The sequence below is a fragment of the Trachemys scripta genome, chromosome 11, assembly GCF_013100865.1.
Source record: "Trachemys scripta elegans isolate TJP31775 chromosome 11, CAS_Tse_1.0, whole genome shotgun sequence".
Lineage (NCBI taxonomy): Eukaryota > Metazoa > Chordata > Testudines > Emydidae > Trachemys > Trachemys scripta.
In genome coordinates this window covers 17,624,939-17,643,699 of record NC_048308.1, presented here as the reverse complement: position 1 = coordinate 17,643,699, position 18,761 = coordinate 17,624,939, and the positions used below count along the sequence as shown (strand labels likewise).

The 18,761-nt window shown below is 42.8% G+C and overlaps 1 protein-coding gene across 2 annotated transcripts in view; it reads right to left on the bottom strand.

Moving 5' to 3' along the window:
• THSD7B (thrombospondin type 1 domain containing 7B) overlaps positions 1 to 18,761 on the bottom strand; it is a 491,576-nt gene that overhangs the window by 407,192 nt on the left and 65,623 nt on the right. For both annotated transcript variants that reach the window (XM_034786451.1, XM_034786452.1), the window contains exon 2: positions 2,871 to 3,035. In XM_034786451.1, the coding sequence (XP_034642342.1) occupies positions 2,871 to 3,009 (139 nt within the window). In that variant the 5' untranslated portion in view covers positions 3,010 to 3,035. The remainder of the gene's footprint in view (positions 1 to 2,870; positions 3,036 to 18,761) is intronic.

Genomic DNA, 18,761 nt, shown 5'->3' with positions numbered 1-18,761 from the left:
TTTTTCTCAACTTCTTGATTCTGCACTAAATGAGTGCTCATATCTCCCCTCTTTTTACCCTCCCATTGTGTTATTTTAGTTTAATACCCTCCTGACTACTCAAGCCAGCCTGTTCTTGAGGAGATTGGTTCCATTTCTACTGAGTCTCCTCTTCCCATAGAAGAGGGTGGACCAATGTTGCACAAAATCAAATCCTATACCACTTACCTAACCAGTGGTTCATTTTTAGAATCTTCTGTCTCCCTTCACTCTCGGGAAGATAGCAGAGAAGATCGCTTGTACATTCTTCTTCAGCATGCTTCTGAGTTCCCTGAAGTTATCTCTTATCTGCGATATATCCCATGATGCAGTGTCATTAGTGCCCATAAATGAATCCTTGCCCATTAACTTCAGAAATTCCTCCAATCTCATGTGAGTGATGTCTCGTGTCTTGATTCCGGGAATACAGCACACCATCCTGTTGTCTGTTTATCCTTTGCAGAATTTTCTTTTGATTTTTCTGAGTGTTGAACTTCCAGCAAGGATGGACAGACTTCCTTGGATAGTTGAGGAAACTCTTTACGGGCAAAACTGATTCTACGAGGTTGGGCTTAGCTACCATGCACAAGCATGTCTCATATATCTTTCCCTTCCCTTAGACCCCCTGGTTCTTAAGAGGTATCTTTCACAGGTTAAACATTGAGGACCCGGTATCAACTTGAAGCAGTGGTTGATCCTGAAGCCTCTGCCAGCTGATCGTGATCTCGAGGCCTCTAAACGTCTGGCGGCACAGCCTGCCTGCCTGCCATAGCCCCATAGCGCTCCCGGAAGTGGCTGGCTGCTGGCACATCTCTGCGGCCCCTGCGTGGGGGCTGCAGCTTCACACACTGTCCCCACTCCCAGCAACAGCCCTGTAGTTCCCTTTGGCCAGGAGCGAGCAGCGCACAGAGACCCACTTCTCCCCTTCCCCCCAGGGGCTGTAGAGACATGCCAGCAGCCCAGCTGCTTCCAGGAGCAGCCTGGGGCCATGGCAGGCAGGCAGCCTGCCTGAGCGCCACTGCGCCATCGTCCAGGAGCCGTCTGCAGTAAGCGCCTCCCAGCCGGGGCCTACACCTTACACCTCCTACACACTTCCCAACCCCCTGCTCCAGCCCGAGCCCCCTCCTTCACCCAAACTCCCTCTCAGAGCCCACCCCCCCACCTGCACCCCAACACTCTGCACCAGCTCTGAGCCCCCTCCTGCACCAAACTCCCTTCCAGAGCTTGTACCCCTCACTCCTTCACCCCAACCCCATGCCTGAGGCTCAGCCAATGCACACCCCATAGTTGAGAATGTTACACTGATTAGGGACAATCCCTGAAGGATTCTGGATCCATAAACAACAAATGAAATTAATAAAACGTGAAATTCATGAAATGTCCACTGGCTTCTGTGAGATTAGGTGCAGTGTGACCATCTGACCCCTGCACCCAAACTTTCTCCCAGAGCTTGCACCCCCTCACTCCTGCACCCCAACCCCCTGCCCCAGGCTCAGTCTGAAGCCCTCTCCCACACTCCTCGGCTCCAACCCAGAGCCTACACCCCTTCCCAAACACCAACTCCCTGCCTCAGCCCGGTAAAAGTGAGTGAGGGTGGAGGAGAGTGAGCGACGAAGGGAGGGTGGAATGAAGTGAGTGGGGCGGGGCCCTGGGGAAGGGGCAGGGTGTGATCCTGGGTTGATCTTAAATTCAAAAAGTGAGCTTGTGTGTAAAAAGGTTGGAGACCTCTGACTTGAAGCTTTTAGCTGTATGGAATTCCTCCTGGTCCTCTTCTCTCTAGTAGCCACAGTCCACCCACCCTCCTCTGTCTCCAATTGTGACAATTGCAGATGTGACCTCTTGCCTCTGATAGTTATGAATGGCCAGGCCTCCTTTCTGACTTCCTGTCTCCCCAACTCCTTGGTGGCCAGCTTCTTTCTTCCTTGAACCTGTGTACTGGATGTTTCCTGAACTGGGCTGTCTAGGAACTCCTCAACTTCTCTGGTTCTCATTTAGTGTCTCTATTTGCCTGTCCAATCCAAGAAGTTTCTCCAGCACCAGCTTTCACTTCATATGTAGTAAGTCCCTTCTGGCTTCAGGCAGGAAAGGAAACAAGGCACATCCATTGCAGGACACCCATAGTTCCATTGCTGGCCATCTTGAAACTGCATGTAGGAGCCGAACCTGGAAGCAAAGCTTTTCACACTCCTGCTCTCAACTACCTCCGCAACTCTATTAGCGGCCCCTGTTTGTGGCTCTAAAATTCACCCAGCAAGATGCTTTTTATATCAAGTCTCCCTGTTTAGCACAGCTCCATCCACCACCGGCAGGAAACAATGAACCACTCAAAGACTTCAAACACTGGATCTGATCAAAGCTCCGAGCCTCATGGCCTTTACCAAGGCACCAACAGACAGATATGTCTCAACTGCTTACCCAAGGCCTCATGGCCCAGCTATGCAGCCTGTTCACAGAGAGCCCACAGATGGAGCAAAAGCACCACTCACTAAGTGCCACTGCCTCCCAGGACAAAGTCCAGGCTATACCCTCCAAAACTCTATTAGCTGCCTCTGTTCAAGTGATAGCATTATGAAAATCCAGACTATACCAAGTGTCACTGTAGGGTACAGCATTTCAGTGAACAAAAAGATGGAATAAACTAAAGTAGAGGGGGAAATATTTGTGTATACACACACACACGCGCGCACACACACACACACACACACACAAATAAATAAAGCTACATGAAAACACTATTAGGACATTTTTCTTTGGGAATTTCTTATAGTGCTAAGTCAGAGTAGGAATAAGTAACAGACTTCTTAAATCATAGGAACTAGAAAATGAATAAATAAGAATATGTTGATTCCTACCTGTTTTCCAGACAAATTGATGATCTTTCCTGGCTTCCAAATCAGTTGTTTGTAACATTGAGAGCGCAAGTAAAAGCAAGATATTCCTCATGCCCTGCCATGCCCAATGAGCAGAAACCCAGAGATCCCTCAGAAACATAATTCAGTCTCTCGTCTTCTCCAGTCCTAGATTTGAAAGAAAAGGCAAAATTAGTTTGCTAAAAATACATAGTAATAAAGCAGAGCACTCAGGGTCAGTGCTACTCAGTACACGTTGCACATCCCTTTCTGTGGCGCAGAGTCTGTTACATGGGTACTTTAGAGATGGTACATGTAAAGATACGTACTTTTAGCTCAGGAGGCCCCTGGTTCAATTCTAGGTGTCAGCCAAAATGGTGGCCGTTACCAAAACCCTTAGTGAGTTCCTAAAATGCAATCTGCTAGTGTCACAGCTCTAAAATTCAAGGCTTTCACCATAATATGTCATGTGAGAACCTTATGCAACACTTTTTTCTCTCCTCAATCTATTTATCTTTAACATGCCCGTCATCAAGATATCTGGTGTTTTATAGTTAAACAAACCATGGATGGAGACAGATTCAAGCTGCAACGTTCAGCTCTGGATATGAATCCCAATTTCCATGAAGCTAAGGGCACTGAGACACAAGATTTGGATTGCCAGTTCAGCTCTGCATACTGTATGTAGATGATAGTTCTAATGCCATTTTTTAACTCTAAGAACTGAATTTTGATGTGAAAGCGAACGTTAGAGTTTAATACTACATGTATTTCTCCTACAAGATTAGCTTTTGCATTTATATTTCCTGAATTCCTACATTTGTAACTGGTCATTAGTCCCACATTTCATATGTCAACGTTTTACCGCTGGGACAGGGGAAGCAGAGTGATAAGATTCTTCTGCAACATGTTATTGTTATCGTTTATGTTATTGGCATCATTTGGTGCCTTTCATTAAAGTTATCAGATATTAGAAGTTTAGTTCTGAAATTCCATTACATTTCCAGCCTTATGAAAAAGCAGCATTATTACAATACATAATACACAGTATGGTTCTTGATAAGAAGTCAAAGATAAACCTGAAAATAGTGGATAGTGGATATACACTAAATCTTTTAATTTGGAGTTTTATTGAAATTACTCAAACAGTTTCTATCATGATAAACTCATGTAATTATAGTTAATCAGATATTGACTAACTGCTGTGGAGGATACAGTGTTGTATCTGTTTAGCTTAATTCATTTTCATATTTTAGCTGCATTGCAAAACCTGTAAAGATATCAAATGGAGCTTTTACGCAGGCAAAGTAATGCAGGCAATGTAAGACGCTTGCATTCATGGACTTTTCCCAGTGTTTGGGGATTAACATTAGGACCTAGACTTTCAAGTTCAAGAACAAACACTGCACCCTGAATTGAAGGGAAAAAAGCAAATCCTAGTCCCTTGTCTAGAGCTAAATCCTAAAGCTTACAGGGTCAAACAAAGGACCATAAGTGGCCTTGTAAGCAAGTTTGCACTGGGCTAATCAAGCCCAAGAAGCCAACCGGGCCTGGTATAGAAGTGAGGCATAGGGGCTCTGCACCCTACTCTTTGGAAGAAGGATGTGGATCCAGTGCATTGCAAATGAGATGACTTCAGGAGAGAGAGTGACACACACACACCCCCCTCAATTCCATGCCAGTGGAAGCTCCAAAAAAGTTTTTGTTCCATTTCAGAATGAAAACTGAATTTCTTTTTGGCTGAAACTTGCAATGGGGGCGGGGGGAGGGGAGAGATAAGAAACCAAACGTGAGAGGTGGGGCTCTCTGGGTTTCCAGGCTCCCCGCTGCTGAGCCAAGTGTTGGTTAGAGCTGGGGTTCCCAGGACTTTCAGGCTCCCAGCTCTGAGGCAGTGAGCCTAGAATCCCTGGCACAGCAGGGTTGTCTCAGAGCAGTGAATGTTGGATTCCTGGTCCTGGAGTTCTGCGCCATGGAGCTGCCCCAAAGCCACAGACCCTGGAAGCTGCAAGAGACCCTGAGCTCACTAGGCAGCTTTCCAACATAAACTTGCCTGTGATTAGACTAGAGTTCAAACCCAAACTGTTCTTGTGAAACATTTTGGGTTTGGCAAACCAGCATTATCTGGTGAAGTTCTGTTCCACAGGAAAATTTTTGGCCAGCTCTAACACTAGGCCATCCTGTAATTAACTCTACGCGACTATCACTCATCTGGACTAATCCTCCTCACTCCACAACAAATATCAAGTGGCACCGCTTCCCCTAAGGTCATTCCCAGCATCACAACCACCAAGACTGATACTATGTATGACAGATGTCCTGGGATGGGGGGGGAATTGGCAGGGTTTAGCAACATTAGTTCTGTGACATTCTGTACCTTGGGGGAGCACCCTGTAACCCCCATATTCCTCATTTATATATAATTGTGAAGCATGCCTTTTAAGGTATCAGGGGAAAGGTTACGATCTGCTGAAAGTCATTTCTCTGTCCATATATGTATATCATTAACCCATATGAAGTTCTGAGAATTAGGTTGTATTGTTGTCACTAAAACATACTGTAAATTGGGGATTCGGCCACATATTAGCTCCAGAAGCAACAGCAAGGAAAATAGCCAGCACCCGGGTGGGGTGTCAATCAACCCATCAACAACCGTCAGGCTCCCTTCTTTTGACCCTTGGACCGCACTCCTGTCCCTGTTATTTCATTAGTTGTCCCCCGGAATCAGTTGGTAGATAGGAGATTAGCCTCTGCAGAACCAGATATGGAGCATGTTAAGGCTGTCCAAATTAACGGCAAGGAATGCTTGGGGCAGAGGGATACAGGACCCCAGATCTCACTGGTTAAGCAGAGTGTGGTCCCAGAGGCCAGCATATTGCCTGGACAAATGGCAGAGATTGTGGAGGTGAGCAAAAGCAGATTCCTCATACCACTAGCTAAAAATCGAGGTGGTGTGGGAAGGCTTGGAAAGTGTTTTGACCGTGGGGGTAATGGAACACATCCTAGTTGACCTGCTTCTTGGTAATGATTTTTTCCGTGTAGCTCAGGTTAAAGTATTTGCTTGCAGCAGAAGGGAGTTTTATGCTGGGACTCCTGAGGGAAAGGGTAAGGTCTCAGGAACTGCTGAGAGAATAAGAGAGTCTCCTTAATTCTTCTGCAGCAGGGGAAAGCCATGTGTTTCCAGGTGGGAGGGTGATTGAGACCAACTCCTGCACTGCGGCAACACCACATCAGGAAGGGAAGGGGGTGTAAGGCCTGCCAGGGAGAGAACTATCCAGGCTGTTAGCTACCAGCAAGTTGCAGATGAACCAGAGACAGACCCCGCTCTAGGGGGCATAGAGAAATGTGTCCCAGAGGAGAGCCCAGAGAAAGGGGAGGGAATCTCAGAAACCACTGAGGTGGGTGAGGATTCCTTTAACTCAGTAACACAGGGAAACAGGGTGCTTCCAAATATGGGAGGGGCTGAGACTAGCTCCTTTCCAGCAGAAGGCAACATGCCCTCAGGAGCAGGGGCAGGAGAGGTGTTGTCAGTGATGAAGGAAAGTATCCCAGTTGTTAGCTGGGTTTTGCAGATGAACAAGGAATGGAGACCTTCCTAGGGAGCAAAGAGAAATGCATCTTGGGAGGGGAGGGGCAGAGAAGGAAACTGGGGGAAAAATGATGGAAGCACAGTAATGTCTCCTTATTGGTCACTTGGAGAGGATGCCCAGGTCCGAATGGCTGGGTCAGCAACCGTGCACCCAGGCAATCAGCCTGTGACCCAGGTTTTGAGAAGGAACTGTGTAACTGGCCTCTTGGAGGGGAGCAGTCACACAGCTGATTTCTCAGGGACAGAGAAAGGAGTGGCGAAGGGTACCTCAACCCAGGTCCCAGTTTTTCAGGATGCTATTTCTGAAGAGGTTTTGGAAAGTAACTGTCTCTTTAAATCAAGATGCAGCTCCAATGCTTGTGATAACAGAGAAGTTTAGACCATGAAATTGCCAGGTGGTGGTTTGTGAGAACTCAAATGACCCAACTGACAGAGAGGGGGATGTTTTCCCCCACGCTGGTGAGACAGCGAGAGCAGTTATGGGCGGAAGCTGCTGGGAAAAAGTGCATCTGACTTTTGCCTATCACTTAAAATATTTTGTAGTCAATAACCTTTTACTGTTTATCTTTACCGGTGAGTTTGCCTAAAGTGTGTGGCAAATGTGCTTAGGTTTGCAAAGGCTGGTGTATGTCCACTTTTCACTGATGAAATGGTGAACCAATTAATAAATCTGCATTGCTCATCTTGAGCGGTGCAAGACGGTATATTCCTGAGGTACAGTGCTGGGAGGATTTGGCTCTGGTGCCTTTCTCTGTGTGATTCATGAGTAGCTCTGGGAGCATTCATGTAATCTAGCTGGGTGTTGGGTCTCCACATGCAGTTGTGCTGAGTGATCACAGCACCAGAAGGGGTTTGCTGCTGGTCACTAGCAAGGCATTGTGAGAGACAGCCCAGGCTGGAGAGAGTTCAGGGGGCACAGCGGCCCCACAGTCCCAGGCTGCACCCCAGGGATCCTGTCACAGGTTCCAATCCTACAAGGGACTTAAGCATGTGCTTAAGTTCAAGAATGTAAGACATCTCTCTGAATGCAAAGGGACTGTTCAGAAACTTAAATTTAAGTACGCGCTAAAGTGCTTTACTGGATCAGGGCCAGAGTGCTCAGCATTTTGCAGGATCATGCCCTGTGCAGCCACTCTGCTGCTGACCCTCATGAGACCTCTGTAGGTGCAAACTGGGCTCTGTACACCTGGGACCCAGCCAGCACTCCACATTGTGGAGCTGAATAAGGCCAGGATAGGGACTTTATCTTTCCACTAGAAGATATTTCACTAAAGACCCTAATCCACAAATCCAAGGAAACCTCAGACAACACTCACTGCCAGTTGTGGTTTTTTAGTTTTTGTTTTTTTAAACCAAAGCTCGGGTAGCACTCGTCAGCTGCCTTTTGAACATACTTTCTCCAGCTCAGAATTGGAAGGGTTAGTGGGTAGCAGTAACTCCCCAAGGGTAGGACACTCCTGCCCTAGTCAGGAGGCTTGGCATCTGTTAGTTCCTTGAGAAAGACTACAAAAATAACAGCCTGCTGTTGTCTGAGGAGTACAGAGATTACATTAAGTCTGGAAAAAAAAAACCCACAGGAATAAATTAAAGACCCTGAACCTGATTCCCATCTCGCCTACACCAATGTAACTCCACTAAGCTCACTGATTTACACCAAGGCAAGTGAAATCTGAATTTGTCCCTATATCTCAGTTTGTATAACCCAATTTGAAACACAGCAGTTCTGTGCAGATATGATAAAAAGTTACCACACAGGCAACATATGCCATCCACAGCAGCATGAATAAATTACATTATGAAGGCCACCAAGATTTCACATCAAATTTAGTTACTGAATATCTCAAACTTCCAAATGTGAAGGCATAGTTAACTGTGAATTGCAAATACGGAGGGGAGGAAATCTGTAGTTAACATTTTAAAAAATAATTTACAGATTATTCAAACTATTAACTCTGATCTGCACTTCATGTTCATGATGTATTTTCCTTATAATTATGTATTGTTTTTTCCCCCAGATGAGAAAATTAAGCTTCAAATCACAATTCAAATATATACATTTTTCTCTCCCCCAAAATTCTTTTACTGTATTTGCTTTTCTGGTCACTTATAGGTTTCTCTCTCCACTTACTCCCAAATTTAAAAAGTGGCCCATTAGGAGAGGTAACAATGATTTATATAGTCCATGGTTATCCAAGACAAACTCTTTACCTAAAATAATCTTGTGCCCCAACACTACTTATGCATTAATCCTACAAACACTTGTGCTTAAAATGTAAGCACATGCATAAGTCGTCCTACTGATTTCAGTTGACTATTTACATGTTTAAAGTTACACGTGCATAATGCTTGCAGGATAGGGGCATCACATTAAATATTCCCTTGATTTTTCCAGCTTATTCAATGTCTTTTATGACATCCCTATTTCTGAGTACCCTACCCATCCTGTATTTTCACACTGTGACAACAGTGGCATAGAGCCCAATCCTGCAAATACCCAAATCGGTACATTTCTCATGACATTAAAATCAGGACTTGTCCCAGGGCTACACTCGTATGTTTGAAGGATCAGCCCCACAATGTTTACATTATATTTTGAGCCGATATTAAAGATCAATCAGAATGTGAATAAAATTGTTTACATGCACATGTGAAAGTAAAGGTTCAAAATCCATTTTCTTTGAAATACCTTCCACAAATGGAAATTGCATTGTAACAGATGTATTATCATAAATGCCACTGCCATCTTATTAGTGAGCATGTATTTAAAAAACATTACAGTAAAGATGGCTAACTAGTAGGAAGTTTGTTTATTTGTTTTTTTAATTCTTTCCTACCCACCCACCTCAGATAAAAAATGAAAATTTACGCAACAGAATGCAGGCTGCAGAAGCCACCAAGTACCACAAAACTACCACAGTCCCTTTAGAGGTGAGCAGCTGTAGAGCACATCAAGGGACTCTGCTCTCTTTGTATATTAAAAATTCTCATTTAGTTATTAGACTCCTGGATTTTCTAGTGAGAAATTGGTGAACGTTGCCAACCAGACTCTGGCTTTCCCTGCATGGATGGATAGCAAGATGGAGAGGCTGTAATGAAACTTGCTGCCCAGTCCCACTCAGGTAACCAGAATGCTAGTGCTTGCACTCCCAGAGCACAAGAACCAGAGTCCCAGCAGTGCTAGACACTGCTAAAGCAGCAGGTATCTGGCACTGCTGGGTAACCAAGGCTATGCCTCTTCCTGCTCTCAACAGCAGCCAGCCATTAGTGACCAACACTGGAGGAAATACACACTGAATGCACTCTGTTACAATAGTGTAGTAATTGATGTTTCTGCATGTACCCCAAAGAGAAAATAACTGAGATCACTACCACTAGTGCAGTACCCCTTCACACTCCTTGCAGTGGCTTCTGAAGTCATAAATCTAGCCCTGTTCTGTATGAATTTGTGCAATATTTGTTACTCAACCTGAAAATGAACTGGCTGAAGTCTGAAAACCCAAGTCAAAGAACTTAATTCACCCTTGTCATAAGGAAATAAAATTCCCTTTGAATTCAGTAGGAGTTGTGCCCACTTCAGCCACGGTCGAATTTGCCCTAGTATTTTTCTTTGCAATGAGAAGACTTATGAAGAGAGCTGCTAAAACTATTACATTTAAAAAACATTATGCAACTAAAATAAACCAGCACAATTTTAACCACGATAGAAAAAGCACTTGCATGTCTCATATCTGACCTGAAAATCATTTGGTAATTGTCCAGCACAAAACACTTTAATGATTATTCAATTCTCTTGGCAGAAAAAACAAAATTAAAAACAGTAATAACAGTTTGCCTGAAACGCAGGGCAGAAACTCATCACTTATTTATCCTAAGCTTTATAGATTCTTACTTATCTTGACCTTTCTGAAATGTTAACACCCTGTACTACTAAACTCTGCCCTGCCTTCTGCAAAAGGTATTATCCAAAGACTAATCCTATTTGATTCCTCATCAGCAGATCATAGCTTGAAATGATGCCTGTCAAACCACCCTTTACATGTGCCACAGATAACCTGTGGTAATCAATGGATCAAAGGTCTTCAGGTAAAGTTATTCTAAATTTTACAAACATTGAGATTTACAGAAAAACTAAAGAAAAAATAATGAGCTAGACCGTGAATTTACAATCAGCCCCAAGTAAGCTCTATACAGCCACGTCCACAGAGCCATGATCTGGGCCTTCACTATTAGCTATTGTTTTGTGTGCATGTGTACATGTGTACATGCACACACACACACTTTTTAATATCATGAGAAAATACCAAGCTAAACCAGAAACAGGTTTTATTCCCATATGATTTATACACACACACACACACACACACACACACACACACACACACACACACACCCTTCATCAATTCTTCCACTGCTGACATATTTTAAAGGAAGATAGTCTTGTGGTTGAAGTGCAGTGACCTAGATTCTATTCTCAGCTTTGCACAGACTTCCTATGTGACCTAAGACAAGTCACTCAGGGCCAGATTCTGCCACTTGTGGAGTAAAGAACTAGTAGTCCCCCTGACTTCAACAGAACTACTCAGCAAGGGTAAGAATGGCAGTCTGGACCTTTGTGCCTCCCCTTTTCCATTTGTACAATGCAGTTAAGGATATTTACTCTCCTTTGTGAAGCACTTTGAGATCCATGGATTAAAATGCACTGTGTAAAAGTGCTAGATTTATAGATCTACAACATTAGTTGGCAATTACTTCTAAATGTCGCCTTCTTAATTGGTTATTTATATGAATCAGAACATTAAACTGCAGAATACTTAATGCAGTTTGCTACAATAATTGTGAGGGTGGAAATATTCTTAAAAGAACACACAGTGCTAATAATATATCTGCATCTGGAAGAGAACTTTTGCAAACAATTAGGGATATACAGTCTAAGTCAGTCTACTCTGGAGTATTACCCAGAGTAAAATCATACCGGTGCACTATGTCTATCCTAGGGTTTGCATCCATGCAATTACAGCGAGGCAGCTATATCAGTAGCTTGTCACTCCAATGTAGACAAGGCCCAATACAAACTACAGTGTTTGGTTCTTTTTCCATTTTATAACATCAATGACTCCTTTTTAAGAACAGATGTTTAGCTGCTGAAAAAAAAGCCACTATAGAAGTTTTCGCTACCTTTATTATTTCTAAATTATATCTGTAAATTCAATAATGCCTGCTTCTTGTTCTGCAACTATGGAGGAAACTGAAGGATTACACAAAATAATGCTTAACGTACAGACAGTAAAGGCCATTGTTGCATTGCCACTGAAATGCTTCTGAAATTATATTGACCTAATTGGGAGAAACATATAAACCCCAAAATTTTCCTGTTTTCCATCATGAAAGTCGGTTTCAGAGTGCATTCTGGAAACTTAATAAAGGTTTACATTTAGAAATTTATAATTAAACTTAGATAAGTGGGTTATAATGAAAGATATCTCTAGCAAGGGAGCCCAAACAGATGCATTACAAATACATTAAACACCAGAGAATGAACTTTCCATCAGCAGAATGGTTTTAATTAAAACAGCAATAGACTGCAACTCTTCTGTGAAATGATATTGCTGTTACATCCAGTTCATTGTAAGTACTTGCAATGTATGCGATGAAAAAATACTTGACTTTCAATAATAGAAAGTATATATGATTTTAAATTTCTCTAAGCAGTCCAGATCAACGGGTCAGTTAAAGAAACGCAACTGGAGCAAAATTTAATTCATCTGTATGCAAGTGTATATATTATATTACATCAACAACAACAAAACCCTACTTTAAAAGAATATTAAGGTTGCAAAGTCAAGAATTCAGAAGTTTTATCAAAATGTTGGCACTTCCTGTCTTTATTTATACAATCTTATAGTATTTTTTCCCCCCACAGGAACCTTGCCTTATTCAGCACACAGAATGTTTGGTGCTCACTGAATGGTTAACTATTTAATATTTTTTTATCCTCGCCATTTAATGCATGACCACATGCATTATTTACTGCACGCCATCCAAACCCTGCACTGAATACACAATTATTTATTTACTCGTGGACTTTTCTATGGTCTTATCATTGTTGTATCTTAGTGCTTTACAAGCATTCATGAATTTATCTTCACAACACCTCTGTGGTATTATCCTTCCCATTTTACACACAAAGTAACAGAAATTAAGGCCAGAATTGTCAAAAGTGTCAGAGTGTCCAGTTTGAGAAACATAGGGACTCATTTTTCTGACTGAAATTGAAAACAAGGTCTTATAATGGAAAGTGTCAGGAATACTACTTGCACTGCCTTTACTTTGCACACCTGTACTTTAATTTCTGAACTGTTTGTTTAGTACAGTGATGAAATTTTCCCTGAAGTTTCCTCAGAATATAGCAAAATTAATAGACAGAGAATATGTAATAAAATATTCTGAAGGTGCCAAGACAAGCAAAATTTTGCATTGTCAAGTACAAACATCAGGATTTCTTCACAAAGTGATGCTTTGATGTATTAAAAAAACCTCAACAGGCTAAAAAGTAACAGAGGGTCCTGTGGCACCTTTAAGACTAACAGAAGTATTGGGAGCATAAGCTTTCGTGGGTAAGAACCTCACTTCTTCAGATGCAAGTAATGGAAATCTCCAGAGGCAGGTATAAATCAGTATGGAGATAACGAGGTTAGTTCAATCAGGGAGGGTGAGGTGCTCTGCTAGCAGTTGAGGTGTGAACACCAAGGGAGGAGTAACTGCTTCTGTAGTTGGATAGCCATTCACAGTCTTTGTTTAATCCTGATCTGATGGTGTCAAATTTGCAAATGAACTGGAGCTCAGCAGTTTCTCTTTGGAGTCTGGTCCTGAAGTTTTTTTGCTTGATCTACAACCCATCCTGGACAATGATCCCTCACTTTCACAGACCTTGGGAGGCAGGCCAGTCCTCGCCCACAGACAACCTGCCAACCTTAAGCAGCAGCAACCACACACCGCATCATAACAACTCTAACTCAGGAACCAACCCATGCAACAAACCTCAATGCCAACTCTGCCCACATATCTACACCAGCAAACCATCACAGGACCTAACCAGATCAGCTACAACATCACTGGCTCATTCACCTGCACGTCCACCAATGTTATATATGCCATCATATGCCAGAAATGCCCCTCTGCTATGTACATTGGCCAAACTGGACAGTCACTACGCAAGAGAATAAATGGACACAAGTCAGATATCAGGAACGGCAATATACAAAAACCTGTAGGAGAACACTTCAACCTCCCTGGCCACACAATAGCAGATGTAAAGGTAGCCATCTTACAGCAAAAAAACTTCAGGACCAGACTTTTTACAGATTCAGACTAACACGGCTACCCCTCTGATACTCAACAGGCTAGTGCCTAGTCTGGGTCTGTTATCAGTTTAATATCTGATGCACCTTTTAGCACTGGCAGTCTTATGGACTGAATGATCCAGTAAGTCTTTTCCATCTCTAACCTATTGATTTATAATAAGAATAGTGCCCATAATTGTGCTGATTCTGGAATACTGTTAACATTGGATTAGCAGGACAAAGGGAAATATATCTAGTTAACACTACCCCTCCATCTCTATTTAACTAATAGGTTGTGATGTGCAAAGCTTTTGCTAAAACAATGCTGGGTCTCATTTCATTAACAAAACCCTGCATCTAATGCAGATTTAATAATTACAAATGCATTTTAAAACTAAATATTTGAAAGAGTTTTGCCTCTCCAGATGAACCTGGAATTCAGTACAGCACAGGTCCCCTTATATAGGGTCATAATCCCACACTGTGAAACACACAGAAAGTTTCAAAGTCATCAGTTACAAGGCAGCTCAATCTTCCTGCCCAAAAAAATTAGAGGCAAAAGCCTCTACAACAGCAACCCTGTTAAATCACTTTTAGTTCATAAAAGTTCAGTTGTTTTACTGCAATGATTTGTGCTTGCTTTCTGACATTTTATTGGATGTTAATATGGGTTATAGAAAGTTTTCCTCCCCTCCACTGTAGCAAACTCTGTGGTGGGCATGCTAGTCTTAAATGCAATGAGCAGCAAGCTCAGAGGTTGATTTCAAATTTTATTTAAAAAGGGGAGAACCATCCACTTTCCCCGTAGTCTTTAAGAGCTTTGCAGGATATAGCTGAATCAGAAGAAGTCCTCCCCCAACCATTTGATAACTAAAGAAGGATGGTTTGAGCCACCCATTTCAGAGATAGTTGATGTCAGTTGCAATGACACGTCCCGTAGCCCACCTGCACGAGAAGACTTGGCTCTAATATACTGCTAAAAGGACTGATACACGCAAGGCATTTCAGTAATTTAAAATGTTATGTTCTACATGGGTGTATACAACAGCCAGAACAAATGATTGCATATACATGCCCAGCTACCTGATTCAGGAAATCAGATACAGAGATCCAGGAAAATTTTCAGCAGCATTGGAACAATTTTTATAGTGGCAGTGCTGAAAGCCACTGAACCAACCTATAAATCACTTCAAGCCAGAGGGTTCCTGCCGCACCCCCAGCACCGCTAGTTCCAGCACCCCTGAAAATGCTACCATTTTTGCTTGCAATTAAATGCAGGTGAAAACATTTGTGGGTGCAAAATTGCATCTCCGAAATTGGAGATAACTGGGAAAAAATCATATGCATAACATGGTACTGCAGCTATATAAATGGCATAGGCCATCTTCACTTCTTCTTTAAGCTATAAAAATACTCAATTTTGCTGCAATGCCTACATTTTAAAGAATAATATGGTCTCCACAGTGTTGGTGCCTATGAATTTTGCCCTTATTACTCTTTCCTTTCCCACTACCTAGTTTTACGCCAGACACAAATGAGCTAATATAAACAGACACAAACACATCCACATGATAAATTCTATTGTTTCAACAACTCATTTCCGAAGTGCTGAAATAAACATTTGTTCCAATGCATGCTCTGTCATCAGATGTTTACCTCAATACATTTAAGTATCAACCTTCAAAAAGGGCAAGGATTGAAAAATCTGAGTAGCACTCTGTAAGACTCAAGAAATTGACAGGCTGTAGAATAGACCCGTGCTAATCCACACACTAAAACAGGAGTCCCAGCAAATAGCAAAGTGTTGTAACAAGCTCTCATATAATTAAGGCTTCATTATGTCTACAAAATATACTCTGCAGTAATACAGTACATTTACTACCACATTCTGACACTTTACTATAAGTAATTAAAGCTAGAGGTGTCAAAATAAATGAACAAAGGATATTTTCTGACTTACTGTTGGTTTATGCAAGTTCTTTTCAATTCCCCACCCCTAAAAAATTAGCAATTTGCAATAGGTCTTCCAGTCATTAGAGACAACTGGTAATGGCATACTGCATTAAGACAAAATGTGTAAAGAGGATTCTACTGTGAAGTATAACAGTGATAGTAACAAAAAAGGATATTGGAATACACACACACACACACACACACGAACTCAGAGAAGTTGACAGACAGGTATGAGCACATGAGAGTGTTAGGAGCCTAGAGCTGACCCAGCACTCTGGTTACCAAGGGTATGTCTACACTGCAATGAAATACCTGTGGATAGCCCAGGCAGTAGACTAGGCTCTCAGGTTACAGGCTGCAGGGCTATAAAATTGCAATGTAGACATTTGGGCTCGGGCTAGAGCCTGGGTTCTAGACCTTTCCCCTTCGCAGCTCATATCATTCTGGGGTGTATTAACTGGAATGTTATGTCAGAGATGAGAGGCAACTTTCCTGCTCTACTCGATACTGGTGAGGCCTCAGCTGAAACACGGTCTAATTCTGGGTGCCACACTTTCGGAAAGATGTGGACAAACTGGAGAGAGACAAGAAGAGCAACAACAATGATAAAAGGTTTAGAAAATCTGATCTATGAGGAAAGGTTAAAAAAAGGGCATGTTTAGTCTTGAGAAATAAAGACTGAGGGGGACCTGATAATAATCTGAGATGTTATGGGCTATTATAAAGAAGCTGGTGATCAAAAGGAATTGATCACGTCCACTGAAGTGAGGACAAGTAGTAGCCGGCTTAATCTGCAGCACAAGAGATTTAGGTTAGATATTAGGAAAGTTTCCAACTATAGGGATAGTCAAGTACTAGAATAGATTATGAAGGGAGATCATGGACTCTCAGTCTGGGAACAGAGGGAGAGGGTAAAAACAGATGCTTATCAGGAATGGTCTAGATCAGTGTTTCCTCAAATGGTCTAGATAAGCGTTTCTCAAATGCAGCCACCACAGCCACATGTGGCCACCAGCAGATTTTTTTTTTTGTGGTCATCACAGCCTCCAAAGCAGGGCTGGAGATTGGAGGAGGAGGAGGGAGAGCAGGAGAAGCGCCACCTCTCTGCAGCGCCCAGCTGTTGCTCCTGAATAACTGCTATCACAGGCAGGGAGATGTGCCACCTTGGTGTTTGCACTGGTGCCTCCAGCAGGGATCAGCATCCTGCACCACACAGCCTCTTTGGGGGCTCCGGGCAGCACCTCTGGAGACATGCGGGCCAATGTGCATGGCACCAGAGGTGGATTTTGCCAGTGGAGGTGGCTGCAGTGTTCAGTTGGCATGGCAACCCATGGGCAGCTTCCCACAGCCAAGGCATGCCCAGCCTGGGACTCTATGGGCGGTTGGTGAATCCCTGACTCACCTTCCCTGGGGCAGGCTCTCAGTGAGGGGCTGCGGAAGGCAGGGACAGAGAGACGGGTTCATCATAGCAGCCACGAACAAGAGTTGGTGGCTGCACTCTGAGGCCACCAAAAAAATTGTTGTCAGAACCCCCGTCAAAATATACTTGGTCCTGTCTCAGCTCTAGAGGATAGATAACCTCTTAAAAATGAGGAGTCCAGTGGCACCTTAAAGACTAACAGATTTATTTGGGCATAAGCTTTCATGGGTAAAAAACCCACTTCTTCAGATGCATGGAGTGAAAATTATAGATACAGGCATAAATATATATTGGCACATGAAGAGAAGGGAGTTACCTTATGAGTGGAGAACCAACGTTGAAGGCCAATTTAGTCAGGGTGGATGTAGTTCACTCCCAAGAATTGATGAGGAGGGGTCAATACCAAAGAGAGGGAAAATTGCTTTTGTAGTGAGCTAGCCACCTCTTAAGGATACTTCCAGTGCTACATTTCTATGATTCAATCTCATTCAAATGATTTGGAATCACCCCAGTTGTGCTAAACCACAACCCTACATGAACTGCATGATTTCATCTTTATTACCCTTGTCCTCCTCCTTTTCTTCTCTTCTGCAGTTTGTTAAACTCACTTGTATGTGGTTTCATATTGGAGTGTAAACCCTTCAGGGCAGGGATCATGTTTCTTTGGAGCTTTGCACAACGGAGCCCGCAATCTTGAGTGGGGCTATGGGCACTACCACAATACAAGTACACTTCTACCCCGATATAACGCTGTCCTTGGGAGCCAAACAAAAAAAACAAAAAACAAAAACAAAAACAAAAACCTTACCGTGTTATAGGTGAAACCGCGTTATATCGAACTTGCTTTGATCCGCCGGAGTGCGCAGCCCCGCCCCCCTGGAGCGCTGCTTTACCGCGTTCTATCCGAATTCATGTTATATTGGATCACGTTATATCGGGTAGAGGTGTAATTAAAAAAAAATCAATCATAATGAGGCTGTAGACTTATAAAAACTAATATGATAAAATATGATAAAATTATCTAAGTAAGGTCAATTATCTGTTCAGCTTGTAGGCGACCAGAGTTCCTGTTACATCATTGGTCTTATCATTTTGACCTTCCCTGCTGTCATCCCCATTATAGTTCAATTAACAGAGGAGTCCTGCAGTGGCCTGATGAGCATCTGCTGCATCTACCTGGCAATAATTCAATAAGGAAGCACCACAGGAAGAAATAATGAGAAGTCAACCCAGTTGTGCCATTTCCCCTTGGGAATGCAGAGCAGTTTGGTTTATGGGGAAGAGCATGACCTTCGGAAATTATCAGTTCATTTCACATTGCAGAGCTTCAACATATTATTGCTAACTGAAAAACAACACACACCGGTTTGCTTTTCAACTATGCAGTCAAGAGCTTTCTGAAATCAGTTTTTCCTGACACGTGTGTACTATTAGTATCCCTTTCCAGATTGTAAACAAAAAAAGTAATTGCAGCTATTTTCTGCATCTTGGTTCTACCAAATGAATGGTGTGTTTCACTCACTCTTCCCTGAGTGAAATATTAAAGCTTAGAATGTAGCAAAACTGAAACGATGCACACACACACACACACACAC